This window comes from Oryza glaberrima, chromosome 12 (assembly GCF_000147395.1).
Source record: "Oryza glaberrima chromosome 12, OglaRS2, whole genome shotgun sequence".
Lineage (NCBI taxonomy): Eukaryota > Viridiplantae > Streptophyta > Magnoliopsida > Poales > Poaceae > Oryza > Oryza glaberrima.
In genome coordinates this window covers 17,376,084-17,399,675 of record NC_068337.1, presented here as the reverse complement: position 1 = coordinate 17,399,675, position 23,592 = coordinate 17,376,084, and the positions used below count along the sequence as shown (strand labels likewise).

Here is a 23,592-nt window from a genome sequence, read left to right as displayed (position 1 = left end):
TAATTAAGCTTTTTTGCCTTCCAAAAAACAATCCTTTGATTCTCAATTGAGGAATATTGATGCATCTATGTTTGCACTATCTTTATATACTATTTCGTCGGATGACATCCCTTGATTTCATAGTATTTTATTAATTGAGGATAGTAACTCATATAGTGGAGTCATCTTTCCACTCATCTCTCACACCTCCCGCAACCATCACCTCCATTGAGAAAACTAGAATAAATATGAGTTAAAGAAAACAAGTGGTTGGTTAACTAAAGCAATGCGGAGGTTGCCCAAGCTTTAAACGAGCAAGGCTCGTCAAGATCTTCCTAGGCAGCGATGCATTCCAGAAGTAAAAGATGTGATGCACTGCCTTCAGAAGGTGCAAATACATAAGATAAAGAGAAGTAAATAGGGTAGCACATGTTTTAGGGCAACTGGCGATGAGTATCGTGCCTTGTGCGAGATGGAGGCTTTATATTCTCGCAGGAATGTAATCCCTTCAGTCATTAATATATCTCTCTTTAGAAAAAAAAAGTAGTTGTTGGTTAGCTAAAATACAGTTAGATAGTGCTTCTCTGTTGTTGCATGGGCCCATAGAAAAAGGAGAATACTTACTCTTGGGTGTCCCATAAGAGAAGAAAAATCGGACACCTGCACCATGGTACGGTGAAGCCTACACCAAGCTGGCTTATTTCTCCTCCTCACTTCAAATAGTTTTTCTCCTAAACTATTTATATGATCTATGATTTAATTACACTATGGTATTCAATTTAATTAAATCTTCACAACAAGATATCGCATGTCTGATAAAAGAAACACATATATATGTTCCAAATAGTTAAAACTATATGTTTCATACAAGATATATAGCGACATGTTTCGCCGTGTTTCACAAAATTCACACAAATACCCGCCCCTCCTCTCTCTCATGTCCTATTACTTGCTCTCCTTCTCCACATCATCCGTGCATACATGCATTTAGCGATCTTTAAAATGATATGCTCATAAATTACTTATCTAATTCACGATCTGATCACATCGCTATATTGGTTTTAATTAAACATTTACAACAAGATATTGCGTGATTATATTCTAATAGAAGAAAAACATATGTTTCAAACCGTTAAAGCTCAATGTTTCATACGTGATGGCGATATGTTTTAATATGTGTCTTTACTATGTTTTATAAATTTATTAAATATTTCAGTTGCTGATTTTTTTACCATATATAATGTAATGTTTCACCGGTAGTCAACTAATACATTTGACTATCCGATTTTCTTTAGGAAATCGGATGCCTGATTCGTAGATTCCTCCATAGAAAAATATCCATAAACTTCAATCTCAGTTGCAATATAATACATAGGCATCATATTAGTATCGATTAATTTGCTAGGTACATTTTTTTCATCCCCGCATGATCTGACGGTCTGACCAAAATTCCCCTAGCCAACTCTACATAGGCATAGCTCCACATTTAATTCCTGAATATATAGATATATTTATTTTGTGAAAACATAGGTTTTTTCAAATATATCAAAAAAAATTTCCTAATAATAAGTAAAAAAAGGAAGCCACCAAGGAAAAATGAATTTGGACAATTTCATGATGATAGCCCAGCTATCATTGTAAAGGTTCCCTCTGTTTGTGTACGTTTTGTGTGTACTGATGTGTGCTTGTGTGTTTTCGTAATGCTGAAGAAGATTCTACTCATATGACCATATATTACTCAAATTTTACTTCATTGTTATTTACGTGTGAGCACAATCTATCGTGAAACGGTGAAAGTGGTCTTAACTACGAAATTGCTAGAAAACTCTTGATGTTCTTTTCCTCTCCATGGGGTGTTCAGTTACTGTTGTTGTAGCAAATTAAGATACAATAATCTTAACCGAACGCCTCCCAAACTTTTAAATTTTTTTATAGTCAAACATGTTACATATGGACTTCGGTGCCGCTAGCTACCCGGTCAGACACAAGATTGCTTAAGTTACATATGAATTATATTGCAGCTATATATAGTTCGGTTATTCCATTTAACTATTAGACTTATAAAATCATGTTGTCTCAAACGGTGCATTGAAAATTTTCTCTAAGAATGAAATTCTTTACGACTCATTTTAAATTCCTTCCAACTAGGGTAAAAATGGTAAGAAAAAATGTAGCGTCTCCACAAAATCTCCATGGAAATCAACCACATTTATCAATTTAACTATTTTAATTTTTTTTAATTTAAATAGTGATTGTAATACGACTCTTGAAGAATAGAATAATCCAATGTATATCCCCCCCCCCCCACACACACACAACACACACACATATATATATATACACATACATACATACATATACATATACATATACATATATATACATATATATATATATATATATGTATATGTATATATATGTATATGTATATGTATATATATATATATAGTTACAACCCATTAAATCTAAAACTCAACATGCAAGCATTCCATCTCATTATCTACTAGCAAAAATTACATATCAAAACTCATGCAAGCATGAAACATCGATCAGCCACAATTTTATTAAGTTGTACAAATCAATATGCAAGCATATCCAATCATCATCCCACATATTATTTTCATAGTATTTCAACATAGATCTATCCATCATTTTTATAATACTTAACATGTATCCGTTCATATATTCTGCATCAAAGCATGTATAGGATATCATTCAGTTTCTTTTATAATTAGTATTAATAAACCCTGACTTTCAGTTTCTTTTTGTAATTAGTAATAATAAACCAAGACTTTTCATCAAAATTTTCTTACATTCCACTTCTTGCGAGTAAGATTGGCCTACAATCTAATATTTTATCTACGACCTCCTTCCCGTTCTTTTCTCTAACAAAAGTTGGATGAAAATTTGGATATTCATGACACGCTTCTCAAACTGCTAAACGGTGTGTTTCGTGCAAAAACTTTCTATATGGAAGTTGCTCTAAAATATGAGATAAATATATTTTTCAAGTTTATAATAATTAAAACTCAATTAATCATACGTTAATACCACCTCGTTTTACGTAAAACACTTAATCTTCATCTTCATCTACATAAGTTTCAAACACCTTTATTTGTCTCAAAAATGGTTTGACAATTCAGTTTTATTTGTTGTTAATAACTAATATCCTTTTTTACTTCTAGCTCAATTATTGGCAACAAAAACATATCAAAGATTACTTAGTAATTCCCGCAGCAAAGTACGGGGAATCATCTAGTTTTGTATACACCTAGAACCGAAAACAGTTCCACTGTTAAAAACTAGAGTAAATTTCACAAAACTACATGTTTTATGGTTCAAGTTGCAGAAAACCACACACATTTTGACACTTGGCATTTAAGTACATATATTTTGGTTTTTTAGTTTCACAAAACCACACTATCGATGAATGGATTCACCCGTGATATGACGTGGTTGTTTCATCTAGTATGAGGACGTGGCATCATATTAATTTCGTGCGATGGCTGGTAATAGGATGCCATGTCCTCGTCCTAGGTGAAACAGCCGCATCATCTCGTGGGAGAATCTATACATCGATAGTGTAGTTTTATGAAACTACACAACCAAAATATATGTACTCAAGTGTCAAGTATCATAGTGCGTGTGGTTTTCTGCAACTTAGACCACAAAACATGTAGTTTTGTAAAATTTACTCTAAAAACTACTCCCTCTGTTTCAATATGTTTGACACCGTTGACTTTTTAGTACGTGTTTGACCATTCGTCTTATTCAAAAAATTTAAGTAATCATTTGATTCATTGTTAAATATATTTTCATGTACACATATAGTTTTACATATTTCACAAACTTTTTTTGAATAAAACGAACGGTCAAACATATGCTAAAAAGTCAACGATATCAAACATTTTGAAACGGAGGGAGTATACTCGATCGGTCAAAAGTTTTTGTCACCGTTTTTGTCACTGATTCGGAAAGTCCTGAAAATTAAACACGGAGCTTGTAGCCCCGTATTCCTTCTCCCCCATAGGCAGTACAGTAGTAACCTAGTCTGAATCGCGGAAGAAGGCAAAGGCCGGATCGGACACGCCGCGGAATTCGAGTCGATCACGGCCCAACCCAACCACACCGACAAAAAGCCCACCCCGGCCCGCCTCACCTCTTCCACCTTCCGCCTCGCCTTCCGGGCTTCCTCCGCTCCACGCCGGCGAGTCCACACTCCTCCGACCAGCCGCCGCCGCCGCCCCGCGTCGTCACGCGCGCGCGCGCGCGAGAGAGAGAGATCCCCCTGCCCCAGCCACGATGGCGGTCGGCATCGCGCTGCTGCTCGACCTCGCCTCCCGCGGCCCCCGCTACGCCTCCGGGGTCCACGCCCACTCCGCGATCTCCGCCTCCGACGCCGCCACCGCGGCCGCAGCCGCCGCGCTCTCCGCCACCGGCATCCCCCTCTCCGCGCGCCACCTCTTCGGGTTCGTTTCCTCCCCACTACTGTCCCCTCCTCACCCACCTGTTGCCTATCGACTACCAATCGTCGTCTTGTCTAGCTAGGGATTTTCTCCTCTCTTTTTTTTCTTTTTCTTTCTTTCTTTCTTTTTTCCCCCCTGCTATCGACTATCAAGCGGTAGTGCTTGTTTCGATCCCCAATGTTGACTTGCTAGTGGAGCGGGAGGTCCTCCGGAGAACCAGGAATCCCGTCCTCACATGTAGATGTAGAGCTCTTGATGATGTTGTCGATAGCATGGTGTGTTGATTAGGAGTAGCATAGTGCGGCATATTTGCCTTTGTTGCACTTGTGGGTTTAGATCAAAGATGTGTTCTTTTAATGCAGATGTGGAAGGTAAATGCTCTGTTACTGGTGCTCCTGTGGTAGTTCGTGTTATATAGGAGAAAGTTAGGTAGCCTAGTTCTTTGCACGGCATTCGGTAGATGAGGTGCATGATGTGTTTAAGTAGTAGTCATTTCTCATTTACAGGTATAATTTTCATGCCTCCAATCTTAAAATATATTGATGTTCAAGATTTATGAAGTTTGACTTGAAACATGTCCAAAACAACATGTTTTTTGTGACTGGATGTAGTAGTAATAATGCTTCTGTTGATCCCATACTTTGCGTTTTACATTTTATGGAAGTTCAGATAGCTTGTCTTTTTATGTTTAATGATTCTTGTTAGGTTGTCATAGCAGTCACTTGCTCATAGAGCTGAAGTGTTTGCCATTTAGCTGGCTTTTGTTGTTGTAATTTTCTCTTGGTTTAATAATTATCTGTCTGGTCATCATCATGATTTTCCAACCAACAGTGATGCAAACAAATAAAGACAATTTTTGTATTTAGGTGGTGTTTGGATTCTGGGACTAAACTTTAGTCTCTGTCACATTGGATGTTTGGACACTAATTAGAAGTATTAAACGTAGAGTAATGAGTAATAACAAAACCCATTCCATAGACTAATTCGCGAGACGAATCTGTTGAGCCTAATTAATCCATGATTAGCCTATGTGATGCTACAGTAAACATGTGCTAATTATGGATTAATTAGGCTTAAAAAATTTGTCTTGCGAATTAGCTCTCATTTATGCAATTAGTTTTATTATTAGTCTATGGTTAATACTTCTAATTAGTGTCCAAACATCCGATGTGACAGGGACTAAGATTTAGTCCCTGGATCCAAACACCACCTTAATGTATCATTCATGGTCTTAATCAATAGCATGTAAGTGTTTTGTTCAACTTTGGGATTTCTACAAACTGCTTTACCTGCTAGTTCGAATTTAATGTTTTATTGACAATATTTGCCTTCTCTTATTTGTGTTTACACTACCACTTTTCATCATATAAAGGTTAGAACTTTTCTCACTTGATGGTCATAGCTGAAACAAGCATATTTAAGCTGAAATTAAATGTGAATGTCCACTACCCTCGCCCATCTAATGATGCTAAAAGAATTACAATAGTATTACATATTTTTGCAAATGTGAATTAAGATTTTTCTTTTAGCACTGTATTCGCTAATAAGCCATGCACCTAGGCTAACTAATGAATGTAATAAAAGATTTCTCCACTGCCATAGGAAAATGCACAAATACACCTGACTACAGACATTTTCTGATTCTTATAAGACATGTTTATATATTTTTTTTTCTTTGCTTCTTATTTTTTGTTCTGTTGAGCTAATACCCAATTAATTTTGCATTTTTCTTCAGTTTCCCTGGGTTTACTATAGCCCATTGTGATGCTGGTGCACCAACTGGATTGAATGATGCTCCTGATCTTATTAATGGTCTTAATGACAAAATACAAGACTCCCTCCAGTACCCAATAAAGGAATACCCCTTGGAGTTGAAGCCACTCTTTTCGGCCTTTGCTTTAAAGAATTTTAGCTTGACAACCCTGAGGTCCTTCTTATTGTACTATTTGCCACTTTTGGAACCTCATCCGCACACTGATGGTGATGATGAGGATGACCTGCTTCAAGATGAGTCTGAAAATAGGCCACCTGTTGATTTGGTTACTCCCTTCTACAATTCAGTGAAGCAAATCATCCGTGAGGTACCTGTTACTGAACTGGCAGAATTGATGTTTGTTGATTTTTTTTAATTATTGTTGTCTCAATCTTAGTTGTTCAACTGGACTACTATTTTAGCCACAGTAGTTTCCTCAAGTTACACCCTATTTAAGGCCTGGGCCACTGAAGCTCTCGTGAATAGGTTAGCGGCTTCCTGGGGATCCTTCTATAAACTTATGCCCACCTTGCACTACAAGTCCCAACTAAGCTGAAGCCATTGAACTTATAAACTGGAGTGTAACCTAGCTTATATATTCTAAAAGTTAAGCCCTAAAAGGTCAATACTAGTTTGCGTAATCAGAGGTGGAAAAGTCACTGACTATGCTCTTCTTGTTTTACATTTCAGACTTCTGTTGTAACAACCAGAAGAATATTGGAAAGGATTGCAGTTTGTCATGTTTCACAAAGAACAGCATGGAAGCTTCTCAAGGGTAATATTTTTTTTTCTATTTATCAGATATTCTACTAAATTTGAAAGAGCTATGGCATCCAAGCAGACACCTGTGCAGCTCCCTTAAGTCCATAAATATAAGTCGGAGAACGAGATGCATTTTTTATACTCCCTCCATCCCAAAATATAAGAACCTAGGATCGGATGTAAAATTTCCTAGTACGACGAATATGGATAGGTTCGGATGGGTCTTGGGTCTTATATTTTAGGACGGAGGTAGTAGATTTTCTCAAGAAAATGTTTTTGCTACCTGTGCAGTACATTATGAAGTACATTTTTCAGTTAATTTATTTTACTTGAGTTTTGCCATTCCTCTCCTCCGATCTAGCTTTTGCATCCTTGTACAGATGATAATGTGCTATTGATATAGCTAAGTGGACTAAACTTTGCAAATGTTTGCAATTAGAAGCACCGCATGCAAGCAATTATTGTAGTAATATTTATAGATGACATTAACAATTTCACAGCCAATGGATTTTAATGTGAACCAATGGCTTTGCCATGTAGGTTAAGTAAGATCTTAGTCTAGATTAAAACTAGGATTCAGGAGGTTGGCATGTATGATTAACTACAAATCAATGTGGTTTTATTCTGATTGAGTAACTATGCAAAGACATTTCCATGAGTTAAAAATAGAAATTCTCTATAATATTGACTTTCAAAGGTCTTGCTTTTACTTGTGATTCAAACACTTGGACTACAGAAATCGTTACTGTTATAATTTTATAGTTTTATTTCTCATGCATATTATATAGTGGATTATTGTTTTACTGTTATAATATTACCCAAATATCTGTTGGCTTGTTCATAGTTGGACAATCTTAGGATCATGTATCATCTGAACGTTAGTACAGTAGAATTTTATGTTTGGGATGAACTGTGACTAACTTCCTAAAACTTGACCTTAGCTCGGGGTGCATGAAAAACCTAGTTCAATATAGTATGGCTGGCCTCACTAGAGCTTATCTCTCTTCAAGCTTATACACGCCTTCAAATTTATCTTAGATATGCCACATACTTTATCTGCTTTGAGATCACTATTCATGATAAGCTTCATATGTTTTGTCATGTCACATATAGTCATATGTATTATGATGCTTCTACGTTTCAACAGTCAACAAATTAATCTTAAGTTTTGCTTTTAATATCTTGTGATTGCGTTAAATATTATCAGTTTATCATTTACCGCTGTTTTATGCCATATGTTTTAATTATGTTCTATCTATAGATGCCTCAAAATCATCAAAGAGGAAATCTGTAAGGGGGATGCCCTTCCAAGAGTACTCATATTGTGTTGCTAGAACGACTTTCCGAGGTCAGTTTTGCCTGCAATTTGTCAATTTTCCACTTGTAGATCATTTCTCATATTTTTTTCTTCTTTAAAACAGCGCATGCATTGGGAGTTGCTGCTGCTTGGGTTGTGCAATCCATAGTTGAGGTTTACAGATGTTTTTTCGGTAAGCCTTCCAATGATCAGGCAATGTTTGATGAGAGGGACAAAGTCAAACTGTTCGGGAAAAAGATATACGGCATAACCGTCAAATGCGGGTTCTCTTTGGTTTTTGCCTCAATAGGAGCTGGCATTGGGGTCCTTGTGCATCCAGTACATGGACAGTGGCTTGGTGAGTAACCATTTACCGTCTTCCTTTAATACAAGAAGTTGCATTGTGATAATTTTTACGGAAGAGCTGTCAGAATGATGGTCCAATCCGAACTAAGCTGACATTGTTTTTCTGCTGGATTGCAGGTTGTACATTGGGAGATTTCGCGGGACCAATTGTCGCCATACTTGTTTTCGAGAAGTTCCAGTTGCCGCTCTAAGGTGAAAAATGAAACCCCGCGGCTTCTACGCAACTAGCCTTGGTGGAGATCTCCATGACTCCATGAGACCTGACTTGAAGTTCGATGAATAATTTAGCTGTCAGCCTCTATGCGCAAAAGTCCATAGCTTGTTTTATTTTTTTTTAAGACACGCCTTTGGGCATCATGAGATGTTGATATTATGTTCTTTAGATTTTGAAACTCAGGCTAACAGTTTTGACTAATTGGTTTTCTGAACTTTCACAATAAGCACATCGCTCTTAATGCCACTTTTACCCATGGTCGTGGTACAAAATTCGGTGAGCTTAGGCCTCCATTTGCGCAGCCCTGGTGAAGCATTGGCTTATCTAAAAAAAGTTAAAAACATAGTCATGTTTAAAATCATGCATTCACAACAGCCCTAGCAACAATTTTTGTTATGTTTTTGTCATTGCCACTTTGATCTGCTTCTACGGTTCTACTTGCCATGATAGATTGATGGAGCTCAAGTTTGGTAGATCTCAAGATTGGTAGATGCAATAGATTTCACTTCCGTATTTGGCAGATGCAATGCCTTATTTAGATTCTCCCTAGCAGGATACTTAGCAGTTGGTTATCAAAATCTCCAACTCCTCAGAAAAATGAACAAATTATCGTTATCTTTCGTTGAACAAATTCTCTATCTTTCGAATTTAAATTTAAAAACTCCAACTCCGCTAAACAGGGCAGAAAAATGAACAAACTCATATCTTTCATTCGAAACTCTCATATCTTTAAGACAACAGTTCAAACAAGTTTCACGCTCAAAATTCAAATAAAAATCTCGAACTTAGCTAAACAGGGCAGAAAAATGAACAAACTCTCATATCTTTCGTTCAAGACAACCGTTAAAACAAGTTTCGTGCTCAAAATTCAAATCTAAAATCTCCAACTCCATTAAATAGGGCAGAAAAATGAAAAAAAAAATCTTGTATCTTTTGTCGAGAATGTTGTAAATGAAGCTACCGATGGATCGGACGCCCTGCCACTATCGCATGCATGTAAAATAGGCAGTTAGTTGTGTTCTCTCCTTCCTTCTTCCTCATTTTAATTTTTTTCTTCTAAAATACTTATCCGATCTATGATCCTATCACACCGTTATATTCGTTGCAATTAAATATTTACAGCAAGATATCATATGATTATATTATGTTAAAAGAAAATCATGTGTTTCAAACCGTTAACACTCGACGTTTTATACATGATGGTGATATGTTTCAATATTTGTCTTCAACATGTTTCACAAGCTAAGATTCCTGAAACTACTTGTTACTACTCTCTCCTCTCTATCTACCTCATCCATGCATGCTTGCATACATTTAGCGAGCTTCAAAGCAATTTTTTTTCCTAAACTACTTATCCAATCTAAGATTCGATCACACCGTTTTATTCGTTACAATTAAATCTTTATAACAAGATATCGCATGATTATATTTTGATGAAAGAAAAACGTATGTTTCAATCCGTTAACACGTGTTGCTTCATATGTGATAGCGACATGTTTCAACATGTATTTTCACCGTGTTTCACAAAATTTTTAAATGCTTCATTTTCTGTTTTTTTTCACCATATATAATTTGATGCTTCACTCGTTGGTCAACTGACATTTGACTGACCGATATTGTTTGGGGGGTATCGGGCACCCGATGGGAAGATTCTTCCATCTTTTGTTCAAGACAACATTTCAAACAAGTTTCGCGCTCAAAATTCAAATTGCAAAGGATGCAACAACAGTTCAAACAAGTTTCACGCTCAAAATTCAAATCGCAAAGGATACATCAGCTGTACAGGGACGCTTTCGTAGGATCGAATCACAAGAACTAAGCCAACCAGAGGGGGGGTGAATGGTTGGTATACCAAAAAACCGAAAACTTTTAGCGGAAATAAAAGTTACCCTCGAAATCGATGGAGATCGGTCTGACCGAAGTTGTTCTGCCGGTCTAACCGAGTCGATGCCGTCGGTCTGACCGGTGTTGAATCTCCGGTCTGACCGCCGAAGTCGCCTGCCGCGCCTGTCGCCGCCGCCGGTCTGACCGCCCGTATGCCGCCGGTCTGACCGCTGGTAGATCGCCGGTTAGACCGCCGAAACCCGGTAAACACAAATCGAATAACTCTTAAAGTGGATGACGACTTTATTGATTCTCTCTGTGTTTACAAAGTGCACCAACAGCACTCCTTACAAAAATTTCGACTAAACTCGAAACCCTAACTCAAAACTCAACTCTATTGCTCTCTAAAGCGATACCGGGAAGCCTCACGCTCCCTCTCTATTTATACATGAGGTAGGCAGCCTAAAGCCACAAACCAAACTCATACTAGGAGTCCTAAACACCTTAGGAAACCCTCTAGGACAAGAAAGAAACTTTACATAACCAATCGTACCAAATTTGACTCCTTCCAAATTCGACTCCGCATCCCATACGCACACAATAACTCCATCGTATGCCATATGGAATCTCCATCAACCACGTGCATCAACTCTTGCCTAAGAATCCCGCATGATCTTTGACCACCACGGACGTCGTCTTATCCCCAAGCCGACTCCCGGTCCATCACCGCAAATACTCTCCCGAGACATCGAGTCACCTACACATGGAACAAACAAAGAAACCATATTCCGAGACCAAGCTATCTCCAACTTGACTCATTAGCAGCAAACAATAGTATTACATACGTATAGTATCCATCTAGAAGTCATAATCATGGAATAAACTCGGATATCCAAATAAACAACCCGAAACCGAAACCGACACAGTGTCGGCCGGTCAGACCGCGGGCTGCGCCGGTCTGACCGTGCGATACACGCCGGTCTGACCGGCTACCAGAGCCCGGTCTGACCGGTCCACATAAAATGATAAACCTGCAATTCACCTGTAAATCCGATCATCTCCAAAACCACTTCGTGAAAAAATTCCAAATAACAAAACCAATAATCTCCAATGCCAATTGTTCATCACAGAATAATAATCAAAACATCTTTGATTTTACAGCTTTACCTAGGAGAATCTTCAAAAACTAGTTACCATCATCCACGCAATGATAAATAAAAATTGCGCAAACCAATCCATTACAGCGTGGATCGTCGGGTCATATAATTGACATAACTATTTTCATGTGAACGGGTAGAAATTGGAGAAAAGCAAGCTACCAAGGAGAATATAAGCTATGAAATAAGCACATATTATGTTGCCCCATCTCTTAGAACTGCTTGGAGAAACCAAAATGTGCGATGCTGCCCAGTAAATTGGAGGACTAGCAGATAAAAATCGTGTCGAGACCTGCACCGTAAAAGCAAAAGACGGGATGTAAACAAAGGAATCTGTAGAAGCTCCAAATGAGCTAATTTATTGTGTTGAAAATATTTACACTGACCTGGACGTGCATCACAAAGAATGCAGTGAATGTCATGAATGCCAGATGTAAAATGAAAGGAAGAACTACTATGGGGCACACATCCTTATTAACTTCAATAATTTGGTCATTTGAGTCGGTTTCGGTAGCAACTGATTTTCTCCTCTTAGCAACTGCAATTCCTGTTCAATTAATGAAGGGTTAGGTCTGTAGAAAAGGTTTACACATAATTATTTTTAGGAGTCTATATCACTTGAATACTTGATTGATTCACTGTAAATGCTTTTACAGGTCTAAGATTTCCTTATTTTTTATGCCACTTTAAAACTTTAGTGGTAGAAGTTACATACTAGAATTCAGTAGCAGCATGTTTAGAGAAGTTGAAAGATTTTCAATAAATCAATAATAGATAAGATTGTAGTACCTTGTGCTTTGTTAGTTACATTAGTAGAAACTTTACTCTTTAATACTGTGTCAACATCTGAGCTTTTGTATGCTTCAATTGATCTCCCCTCGACCGTAGCAACAATCAGTTCATGTATGCTATTTGATTCAAAGAGTTGGCGAAGCATTTTTGTGTAATGAACAATAGAATAAACTGCAAGACTCAAAACTGGTGAAGCCAAAAGAAAGTTTGGAAGCTGCTTCACTTGAAAGTACCTCAAGAAACCAACCCCCCTGAAAAGACAGAAATGATAATAGTGTCAAACTTAGAAATGATAAACCCAAAAAAGGTATTAAAAACATGTGATTTAGTACAGGGAAAGAATATACACATGCTTGAATAATGGTTTACAGGATACACACATGATTTTCAGCAGAGATTATTATAATAAATTCTGATGACCGTAAACATGAATGAATTTTGCCTTCCCCTAACATACCACATGGTATTCTGAGAAGCAGCTGCTGCGTATCTAGCTGGTAAGATCAAGAAAATGGGACAAAACAATAGATAGCTTTGAAATAAATTATGAAGTTAATACTGATGAAGTTACTTTGACAAAGAAACAATTACCAGTAGTGACTTTGAATGAAACCATACAAAAGAGGCACTTTAGATTTGCACCATGGTCTCAGTTCCTCCATATTCCCGTGTAGGCATATGTTCAGATATCCGTATACTTGGAAAGCAAAGAACGGAATAAATACAAAAACAGACCGCAAAAATCCAGTGACAAGAACCTGTACTGCCAGCTTGGGACAGGAAAAAAAAGAAGAAAATATAGTCAGATAATCATTGGCACTAGCATCTTATGTAGCACAACGAAACTTTGCAAAGATCAAAGTTGCATTTTGTCATGTGGTGCCTTCAGGCCAGCTAGTTACAATAAGCACGGTGTGAAACTGTGAGAGACCATAAAGCAATCTAACACTAAACCTACCATGGGCCGTTTCTTCTGGAAAGCAGCATCATATGCATGTAGCAAAGCCTGAAAACAGAAATAACCAGCATTAAGTGCTCCATTTGATCTAGCTGAACCGGAGAGAGCGAGCATTATCATTGCAATGGTATTAGCACCGGTAAACACGTAGAATACTCCCCCAAGTGAAAACAGAGCATATAGACTCTCTGAGTACCTGCAATGAACAACAATTTATGTTGCTATTAGGATATTGTAGGTAGATGAGTTTTTCTTGCCCTAAAAAAGGTACACACTTTGCTTATTCTGGCAATTGGGTGAAGAGGGAAAGAAAGTTACAGTGATGAGTAGAACACAGAAGCAGGGTTGAAGCAAAAGAGAACAGATGCTCGGTAAGCAGCACTCGGGCTCTTCAAGATCAGCACGGACAATCTGAAAAACGAGGATTTTAGTCATTTCAGAAATGCATGAAACATTCAGCAATAGTGGAACATTTGCAAAAATAGCGTTATCAGTTATCCCAAATGAGCAAAAAAGCGCCTAAGCATCTTGAACCCACAAAAATGTACAAGGAACAGGCGAATGCTTTAAGCACCAACCGAACAACTAGTACTCTTAAATAGCCTAAAATTCTGATTGATATGCCGAAAACGAAGCCAGCAGTATTATTTTTATTACAATAGTGAAGTAAATACCCTCTAATTCTCATGAAAAAAACCTCCAAAATTTCCAACATCCTAAAAGCACCAATTTACCCCACTAAATCACACTAAGAGAACCTTATATTTGAACCTAATCTTACTAAAAACTTAGCAAATGCGCCATAACAAAAGCCCAAAATTCTGTTACTAAATTCGCACGACCAGCAATTTAACATCGATGTAGAAGATTCACCTGTAGAAGTAGGCCGCGGCGGCGACGAACGCGACGTTGTTGAGAACGTAGCCGGAGACCACGAGCACGGCCCTGTACCCCAGCACGGGCACCAGCGGCGCGAGCACTGCCAAGCCAGCACCACCAGATCAGATCAAACCCAAGCAATCCCGAGGCGAACTCACTCGAGGCGCGGGGGCGACTTACCGGATCGGGCGAGGAGGTTGAGCGAGGCCGGGAGGAGCGGGAGGAAGGCGAAGGACTGCTCGTACTCGTAGCCGCACTCGGCGGCGCGGAGGAAGTGGACGCCGTCCCACACGGCGAGGGAGGCGATGGAGTTGGCGGCGGTGGTGGTGGAGTTGGGGGAGGGGGAGGGGAGGAGGCAAGGTGGGTGGAGCGAGGCGGAGGTGTCGTAGGGGCGGAAGAGGAGGCGGGAGAGGAGGGAGAGGGCGAGGAGCAGCGCGCGGGAGGCGGCGGCGAGCCGGACGACGCCGGCGAGCGGCGAGGCCATGGTGTCTCCGGCGACCGAGCGGGACGCGGCCGTAGTGGGGTGGGGTCGGTTTGTCTGGTCCGTCTATCTGGTTCAACCAAAATTTGGAGGGTTGGCTCATTGCGTGCCTTATGTTTATAACATAAGTTAAATTTTCAATTTTAGAAATTTTAATTTTAATTTTATTTTTATTTTTTCATCGTAATTTATTTTACAACATTTTCTTTTAATTCACTAAGGATACATATATAAAAGTTGTACTCATAAATTATATTTTATTTGTTAATAAGCTATTTGAATAAGCGAATAAGTGAAAGAATAGGAGTGCAAGTGATAGGACGATTACCGGAGGAAAAAAAAACGGAAATTCAACATTTTTGTTAAAACCTGATTACTACCGAAGCATAGTATTATCTCCGTACCATTTTAAGTGCAGTTGTGGGTTTTCTTGTCCAACGCTTTACCGTCCATCTTATCTAAAAAAAATTAAAAAACAATTAAAAAAATTACACATTAAATACTATTAATGTTTTATCATTTAATAATAATAAAATAATAATCATAATAAATTTTTAAATAAGACGGACAATCAAACATTAAATATAAACAGTGTAAGACTGCGATCTTTCTGGGAGAAGGTAGTAGTAGATCTATCAATTATCAAGGTTATTTCATATCGATTCGCTTTATTCTACTATTTTATATTGTATATACACACGCAAACACGCCTCCACAAGTTCGTATTGTATAAATATGCTGGGATATGTAGAGTTTTTGGTTTTAGCTTCTAAGTTGTCCTCTAAAACCATTGAACCATCTTTTCATGAATTCCGTTATAACGCACAAACATATTGCTAGTAGGATGTAAAACTGCAAAATATCCCTCTCTGATTAAGATCATTTTTCTTGCTCCTTGGCACTCCATCCAGTCCCTAATATATCCCTATTTTATAGATGTCACTTGTTTCTTTGAGTTCCTAATAAAAAAAGCCACCATTTTACTCAAAATGATAATGTTACATTTTTTACCATGACAAGTAGCTAACTATCCCTATTTTATAGCTTGAAAAATTGGTTCTATTATCAAGAAACGTACAGCATACACAAGAAGGATCGGATTTACAACCGCAAAAAAGTGTAGAGACCATCACAACATTTTACTACTAGTAGCAGGATTATGTATACTGGAAATTACAACGATTGACAAAACGGTTTGCTAAAATCAATGCTTGCAAATTCCCTCGATTCCAAAATATTAGCATTTCTTTTAACAGTTGCAGTCAAAGCATCTGGGATCTATTCTGAACACAGAATTCTCAAATATATATTGGGGGTGGTTGGAAATCCTTTATGCCAAACAGGTCTTGAAGATGATTTTTATCATCTTCCCCCAATTCGTAGGTGCACGCGATACTTGTCGTCTAACCCCTGAAGCTCTCTCAGGGCATCACAGATCAGCAGGCGATCTGTTGGAACATCCTCCGAACACCGAATTCCAATCTGCAGAATCGAAGCGATGTACGCAATAATCACTTCTCTGGTGCTGCTACTACTACTGGAGCTGTTGGATGCTCTTCCTTCATTTTCGCCGTCTTGTACTGACAGTAGTAGCTGTTCGTCTATCACGCTGGCGACTTGGTGATCTCTCAGCGCGATCTGCACATACCTGTGAAGGCTGAGATCTTGCGCGAAATCAGCATCCGTTGGCCTTTTTCCTGTGAAGATTTCCAGCAGTAGTACTCCGAAGCTGTATGTGTCGCCGTAGATCGAGACTTTGTTGCCGAGTCCATACTCTGGTTTGAGACACATAAATATTGCAACCATATAAATCGCTACTATCTTCATCAAATAAAACAAGTTTTAGCATTTTGTCTACTAATATTGTTTTGTTTTTTTAGTAAAGTTAATTTTTACTTGCAGGTGTATGGTAGTGCTTTTTACCATGCAATGATTACAAAAGGGAGAAATGAATCTATAGAAATTTGTAGAGAACATGTATATAGGGTATAGCTTGAACCTGACCTGGAGCAGCATATCCAATGGTTCCCCTTATTGTAGCCCAACCACTTGATATATCTGGGAGGCTATGTTGACCATGATCAACAAATCTCGCAAGCCCAAAATCACCAACATGGGCAACCATGTCATTATCAAGGAGAATATTGCTTGGCTTAAGATCGCAATGAACTATTGGGGCTGGTCTATATTGGTGAAGATATTCAAGTGCTGAAGCTACATCAATGGCAATGTTGATCCGCTGGATAAGACTAAGTCCAGTTTGGTTGCCATGTTCCCTGGGGTGCAGCCACTGGTGTAGGTTTCCATTTGGTAGAAAATCAAATACAATGGCTTTGAAATCAAGACCTCTCGAATCAATGCTCGAGCACAACGTCAAAATTTTCACAAGGTTCCTGTGTCTAGCACATCTCAAAGTCTCACATTCCGCAACAAAACTTTGGGATGCTCCTCGCTGCTGGAGGTTGAGCACCTTCACAGCGACAACCACCTCTTCTTCATTGCTCATCATTGTTCCCTTGTAGACAGAGCCGAAGCTTCCAACACCTACGAGGTTCTCAGAAGCAAAACCATTTGTTGAAGTCACCAACTCAGTATATGAAACCCTGACATGCTGATCACTGATGAGCAGTAAGGCATGCTCTCCCTTTCTTGAATTCCTTGTTTGACGAAAGAATACAAATAGTGCAAGCAGTAAAGCAATACCCAGAATGGCAAAGGCTGTGGAGATGGCCATGACAAGCTTGTGCAATCGCTTGTTGGTAGTACTGATGTAGTTTGAGCAAGGTGGCAATTTCAGCTCAGGGATACCCCCACACAAGCCAGTGATCCCCTCGACCGAAAAGGCACTGGCATTAAGAAATATTCCACGTTTTGGAACTTCACCCTCAAAGTTATTGAAGGAGATATCCAGGCGTTCAATACCTTTCATGTTACTGAGTAAGTCCGGAATGCAACCAGACAAGTTGTTTCCTGATAGATCAAGAACCAAGAGACCCCTCAATTGTCCGATTGAGGATGGAATTTCTCCTTGAAGAAAATTTCCTTTCATGATGCAATATTGTAAGATTTGACAATTGCCGAGAGAGGCAGGAATTTCCCCAGTTAACCTATTTCCAGATACATCCAAAGTTTGGAGGTTTTTCAGGTCACCAACTTCTGATGGCAATGATCCTGTTAGCATGTTCCTTTGGAAATTGGCAGAGGTGGAGAGAGTAGATATCTGGAGAACTTCTTTGGGTATTGGACCAGTGAGGCGATTGTTTTGCAGTTCCAGTGTCTCCAAAGGGCAGTTGCCAAGACTGGATGGTATGGAGCCAGTTAGCATGTTCTCGTTGAGGGATAGTCTGCTCAGCATGGTAAGATTGCCAATTGTTGCTGGAATTTGCCCTGACAAGTTGTTGTCATACAAGTACAGGTTACTCAGCTTCTTAAGCTTGCCAATTGAGTCAGGAATGGTGCCAGCAAGGTTATTCAGATGCATGTAAATCGAGTCCAGGTTGACAAGGTTGCCAATTCCCTGAGGTATTTGCCCATGTATCATGTTGTTGTATATGCTCAAGAACTCCATGCTCGTCGAAAGGTTCGCAATCGAGCCCGGAAGAAGTCCTCGCAGCTTGTTTCCAGCCAGACCAATTACCTTCAGATTGCTGCAATTTGTCAGACTGTCCAGAAATCTCCAATCGGAATCAGAATTTGCTTCTAGCTGGTTATCATCCAGGGTCAGTTCCCACAGGTTCTGGAGGTGAGCTCCAAGGCAATCCGGGATGACTCCTGAGAAGGAATTCTTCATCATCTGGATCACTTCGAGCTTGGAGGAATTGCAGAGAGAGACCGGAATGGCACCATGGAGCTGGTTTCTGTCGACACTGAGCACCTTGAGGCGGGGCAGCCTGTTGCCGGCGCAGGGAGGAAGTGTCCCAGTGAGATTGTTGAACTGCATAACGAGATGCTTGTTACGAACCGAGATCTCAGCAAGAAGAATTAGAGATAGAATCTGGAATTTGGAAGGAATAGAGAAGAACAGAGAAGAACAGAGAAGAACAGAGCAGATACAGACTTGGAGAAGGGGAAGGGATTGGTATTCAGAATATGTTTGTTCAATACAGTTCACTTCTTTCAGTACAAGGGTAATCTATTTATAGACTTAGCCAGAAGCTACTGGACCCAATCCTTCCCCTTCACGCGTGGGTTGTCGCGCCTCTCCCGTCTGGGCCGAGCGGTAGTCGACGGCCCACTTGATTTGATCCTTCCTTCCGCGCCCGAGTCTGATGACGAATGCTCTGGCATGACATTCCTCCCTCCTTGAGAACCAGCTTGACCCCCAGCTGGTGCAGCTGGAAACTTGTGACGAAGTTCCTCAAGATTCTCCCATGTAATAGCTGGAGAAGAAGTACCCTTCCATTCAACCTGAACTTGTTCAATTAGTTTGGCACCCCGTTGACGAAGGCCGCGTTCCAAAATACGATGAGGAACAGCTAATGGACCAAATTCAGAATCCAGCGTGGGAAGAGAAGCCTGAACTTTTTCAGCTGGTGCCAATGCCTTCTTCAGTTGAGAGACATGCACCACAGGATGGATCATACTTGTAGACGGCAAATCCAACTTGTAAGCCACACTGCCCACTCGTTGCAAGACTTGAAAAGGTCCATAAAATTTGAAGGATAATTTCCTGTTGGCTCTGGTCATGACAGATTGCTGCACATATGGTTGGAGCTTAAGGAACACCCAATCACCCACAGTGAAGATACGCTCAGACCGATGTAAATCTGCTTGATGTTTCATGCGTTGCTGAGCCCGCAGCAAATGATGATGAATCAAAGCACTCATGTTATTGCGATCAGTCAACCAGGAAGCCAAACTCACAGGAGCATCAACGGCAGTAATAGTTAATCCGAAATAGGATGGTTTATGACCAAACAATGCTTCAAAAGGAGTCATAGCAATGGCTGAATGGTAAGAAGAGTTGTACCAAAACTGAGCCATTCCTAACCAATGCTTCCACTGTTTGGGACAAGAATGCACAAAACAACGAAGAAATGTCTCTAAACATTGATTAACTCTCTCCGTTTGTCCATCAGTTTGCGGATGATAAGAAGAACTCATTCGCAATTGAGTGCCAGCTCTTAAAAATAATTCCTTCCACAAAGTGCTAGTAAATACCCGATCTCGGTCAGAAATGATGGCACGAGGCAGACCATGAATGCAATGTATGTGATCCATAAAAAGTTGAGACAGACAAAGCTGTGTAAGGATGTCGAAGAGCCAAAAAGTGAGCAAACTTCGAAAATTTGTCCACAATGACCAAAATGACGTTGCAATGGTCTGATAACGGTAAACCCTCAATGAAATCCATTGAAATTACTTGCCAAGCATGATCAGGTACTTCCAAAGGTTGTAATAGCCCAGGTAACTTGATATGCTCAGACTTAGCTCGTTGACAAACATCACAAGCCTGAACAAAATTGTGCACAGATTGCCTTAAACCTGGCCAAGCAAAAAGTTGCTTCACTCGATGATAAGTAGCCAAATTACCAGAGTGTCCACCCACAGCTGCAGTATGCAAATTGGCCAGAATTTGCTGTTGCAAAGATTTATTGTTACCAAGCCAAATCCTTTTCTTAAAATACAGGATATTAGATTGCAATTCATAATGTGCATGATGCTTTCCATTATTAAGCAGAGAAGTGAGAATCCGCTGAGTGTCGGAATCATTAGCATATCCCAGAGGTACCTCCTGCAGCCAAGCAGGAATACTGACAGATAGCGCCGAAATCTCCACCATATCAACAGGAGATTGTCGAGATAACGCATCAGCAGCTCCATTTTCCAAACCCTTTTTATAGGCAATACGATAACGCAACCCCAATAACTTGGTAAGAGCTTTCTGTTGCCAAGTGGTGGACAATCGTTGATTATCTAAGAAGGCCAAACTACGGTGGTCAGTCCGTATTACAAATTCATCATGTTGCAAATACGATCTCCAATGCTCCACAGCCAAGATAATTGCCAAACTTTCCTTCTCATAAGTAGAGAGACCCTGAGTGCGAGGTCCTAATGCTTTACTGAGAAAAGCAATAGGGTGAAGCAATAGGGTGATCTGACTGTATTAAGACAGCACCAATTCCTTTGTCAGATGCATCTGTTTCGACAACAAATTGTTTCTGAAAGTCTGGCATGGCCAAAACAGGAGCTGAGATCAAGGCATATTTCAGAGTAACAAAAGCCTCCTCATGAACAGATGTCCAGACAAACAACTGTCCCTTCCTTAACAAGTTAGTCAAAGGTTTACAAATAATCCCATAATTGCGCACAAACTTGCGGTAATAGCCCGATAACCCAAGAAAACTGCGCAATTCTTTGACTGATGTAGGAGTAATCCAATTCCGAACAGCCACAATTTTGTCCTCATCAGTAGCTACCCCATTGGCACTAATCACATGACCCAAATAAGCCAACTGGGGCTGAGCAAAAGAACATTTCGATTGCTTAACCTTCAAGTGATTATCAGATAAGATTTGCAAAACTTGGTGCAAATGCACTTCATGCTCTGCCAAAGAGTGACTATAAACAAGGATGTCATCGACAAACACCAATACACTGCGTCGCAGATATGGAGCTAAAACCGAGTTCATAATACTCTGAAATGTTGCTGGAGCACTAGTCAACCCAAAAGGAAGCACACGAAACTCAAAATGCCCATGATGCGTCTTAAAGGCAGTCTTATGCTCATCATCCGGATGCATGCGAATTTGGTGATAGCCGGAACGCAAATCCAATTTAGAGAACCAACAAGCGCCCGCTAATTCATCCAAGAGTTCATCAATTATAGGCAAAGGATATTTGTTTTTGACAGTAATCGCATTAAGATGGCGATAATCAACGCAAAACCGCCAAGAACCATCTTTCTTTTTGACCAAAAGAACCGGAGAAGAGAAAGGACTTGAACTGGGTTTGATGATACCTCTGTCCAATATATCAGCAACTTGGTGTTCAATTTCATCCTTCTGCAACGGTGTATAACGATAAGGGCGAACATTAACTGGTTGCGCACCAGGAATTAATGGAATAGTGTGATCATATTCCCGAACAGGAGGAAGTCCTTGTGGTTCTTGAAACACATCCGCAAAGCTCTGTAACAATTGCTGAATATTGTCCGGAATTGGCAAATCAGAACTAGACTCAGAATCAAGGGTGTATAACTGAACTAGACCTTCAATAGAACCGGACTGATACAATTGATGTAACTCCAGTACCGATAAGACAGGATTAGCAGATACTGATGGAACCACCCCACATAAAGTAATCAACTGGCCATCCAATGTAAACCGAATTATCTTCTGCTGCCAGTCAATATCCATAGGGCTGTATCGCTCCAACCAATCCATTCCTAAAATCATATCATAACTCTGAAGTGGTAACACCTTCAAGGCAGAACAAAAATGATGTCCCTGAACTGACCAAGAAACATTAGCCAATTCAGTTTCACAAGACAACATTTGTCCATTAGCCACCTTAACTTGAAAAGAAACAGGCAACTGTATCAAGTTCGACAACTGAGGCATCACTGACGAACTGATGAAACTGCAGGAACTGCCAGAGTCTACTAGAATTAGAATATCATAGCCCTGAATAATCCCTTGCAAACGCATAGTTTGAGCAGTAGTTGTACCCTGAATAGCATGGACTGACAAGGAGAACAGAGAATGAGGCTCAGTATCCTCTCCAGAAGAATCACCAGAATCACTGTCATTTTGTTGCAGTAGAGCAAACATCTCCTGCACAGCATTCAACTGCACAGAACCTGAACACTTGTTGTGAGATGGTGACCATTTCTCTGCACAAAGATAACAGAGACCTTGGGCTCGCCGATGAGCCTTGAGAGCTCGCATTCTGTCAGCAATAGCAGTAGTCTTGACAGGTTCAGATGAAGACTTGCCAGCCCCTGCACTAGATTCCGACACCTTGCTAGGAGGAAGTGGAAGAGGATAAGCTCCTTTAATCCGCAGAACATGATCACCCAATTTACGAAATTCCTTGGGCTTCTGAGTCTCCGTCCATTCCTCCTGTAAACAAGCAATAGCCAGAGCAGTCTCTAGGTCGCGAGGACGTTGCATCATAACAGCATGACGAATGTCAAAACGCAACCCTTCAGTGAACCTATGCACAATCGTGAGCTGATTGTACATAGGATCAAAAGCAAGCAATTGATTCGTAACATCATCAAAGCGCTCATAAAACTCCTCCACCGTCCCGGTTTGCTTAATCTGCTCTATCTGACGAATCAACATCTGATGCCTATCTCGATCAAATTTCCTATCCACTGCTAAGCAAAAATCCGACCACTCAGAAAACCGCAAATGAGCCTTCGACGAGCGTAACCATGAGGCTGCTCTTCCAGTAAAGTAAATGGTAGCCACCCTGACCCAAAGTATTGGATGAGTACCATAAACCCCAAAGTAATGCTCACATCTCATGCGCCAATTTTGTGGATCTACCCCATCAAACTGTGGAAAATCCAATTTCGGAACCCGATGATTATAGCCTCGATCCTCAGAACCCCCAACTTCATCCCGATGCAATGAATCACAAGCAAAGCGATGGGAAAATGGAGAATTAGTCGTACCCGTGACCGGAGGTGGCACAGGAGGAATAATCACTCCTGTT

At 39.9% G+C, this 23,592-nt stretch overlaps 3 protein-coding genes across 3 annotated transcripts; 1 reads left to right on the top strand and 2 right to left on the bottom strand.

Moving 5' to 3' along the window:
• The first annotated feature begins 4,149 nt into the window (after positions 1-4,149).
• Positions 4,150-9,038, top strand: LOC127756215 (uncharacterized). The gene is made up of 6 exons (XM_052281610.1): positions 4,150-4,448; positions 6,181-6,526; positions 6,889-6,973; positions 8,222-8,308; positions 8,382-8,615; positions 8,741-9,038. Exons 1-6 carry the CDS (start codon positions 4,282-4,284, stop codon positions 8,812-8,814), a joined length of 993 nt encoding a protein of 330 aa, XP_052137570.1. The 5' UTR covers positions 4,150-4,281; the 3' UTR covers positions 8,815-9,038.
• A 1,940-nt stretch (positions 9,039-10,978) lies between these two features.
• Positions 10,979-15,002, bottom strand: LOC127756473 (uncharacterized). The gene is made up of 8 exons (XM_052281799.1): positions 14,628-15,002; positions 14,442-14,547; positions 13,887-13,979; positions 13,569-13,764; positions 13,202-13,380; positions 12,608-12,861; positions 12,205-12,365; positions 10,979-12,110 (listed from the first exon to the last, which is right to left on the bottom strand). Exons 1-8 carry the CDS (start codon positions 14,929-14,931, stop codon positions 11,943-11,945), a joined length of 1,461 nt encoding a protein of 486 aa, XP_052137759.1. The 5' UTR covers positions 14,932-15,002; the 3' UTR covers positions 10,979-11,942.
• An 815-nt stretch (positions 15,003-15,817) lies between these two features.
• LOC127756336 (receptor kinase-like protein Xa21) lies at positions 15,818-20,710 on the bottom strand. Its single transcript, XM_052281703.1, has 4 exons — positions 20,291-20,710; positions 19,219-19,929; positions 16,933-18,922; positions 15,818-16,703 (listed from the first exon to the last, which is right to left on the bottom strand). Exons 1-4 carry the CDS (start codon positions 20,708-20,710, stop codon positions 16,291-16,293), a joined length of 3,534 nt encoding a protein of 1,177 aa, XP_052137663.1. The 3' UTR covers positions 15,818-16,290.
• Positions 20,711-23,592: the final 2,882 nt, after the last annotated feature.

Coding starts and splice junctions, on each gene's coding strand:
- LOC127756215 (XM_052281610.1), top strand. CDS start 4,282: ATGGCGGTCGGCATCGCGCTGCTGCTCGACCTCGCCTCCCGCGGCCCC. Junction 4,449..6,180: donor TCCGCGCGCCACCTCTTCGG/GTTCGTTTCCTC, acceptor ATTTTTCTTCAG/TTTCCCTGGGTTTACTATAG. Junction 8,616..8,740: donor AGTACATGGACAGTGGCTTG/GTGAGTAACCAT, acceptor GCTGGATTGCAG/GTTGTACATTGGGAGATTTC.
- LOC127756473 (XM_052281799.1), bottom strand. CDS start 14,931: ATGGCCTCGCCGCTCGCCGGCGTCGTCCGGCTCGCCGCCGCCTCCCGC. Junction 14,548..14,627: donor CAACCTCCTCGCCCGATCCG/GTAAGTCGCCCC, acceptor CTGGCTTGGCAG/TGCTCGCGCCGCTGGTGCCC. Junction 13,765..13,886: donor TCTGTGTTCTACTCATCACT/GTAACTTTCTTT, acceptor TGTTCATTGCAG/GTACTCAGAGAGTCTATATG.
- LOC127756336 (XM_052281703.1), bottom strand. CDS start 20,710: ATGGTGGAGATTTCGGCGCTATCTGTCAGTATTCCTGCTTGGCTGCAG. Junction 19,930..20,290: donor TACCTGATCATGCTTGGCAA/GTAATTTCAATG, acceptor TGTCCCAAACAG/TGGAAGCATTGGTTAGGAAT. Junction 18,923..19,218: donor GTTCTCAAGGAGGGAGGAAT/GTCATGCCAGAG, acceptor TCCAAATTCCAG/ATTCTATCTCTAATTCTTCT.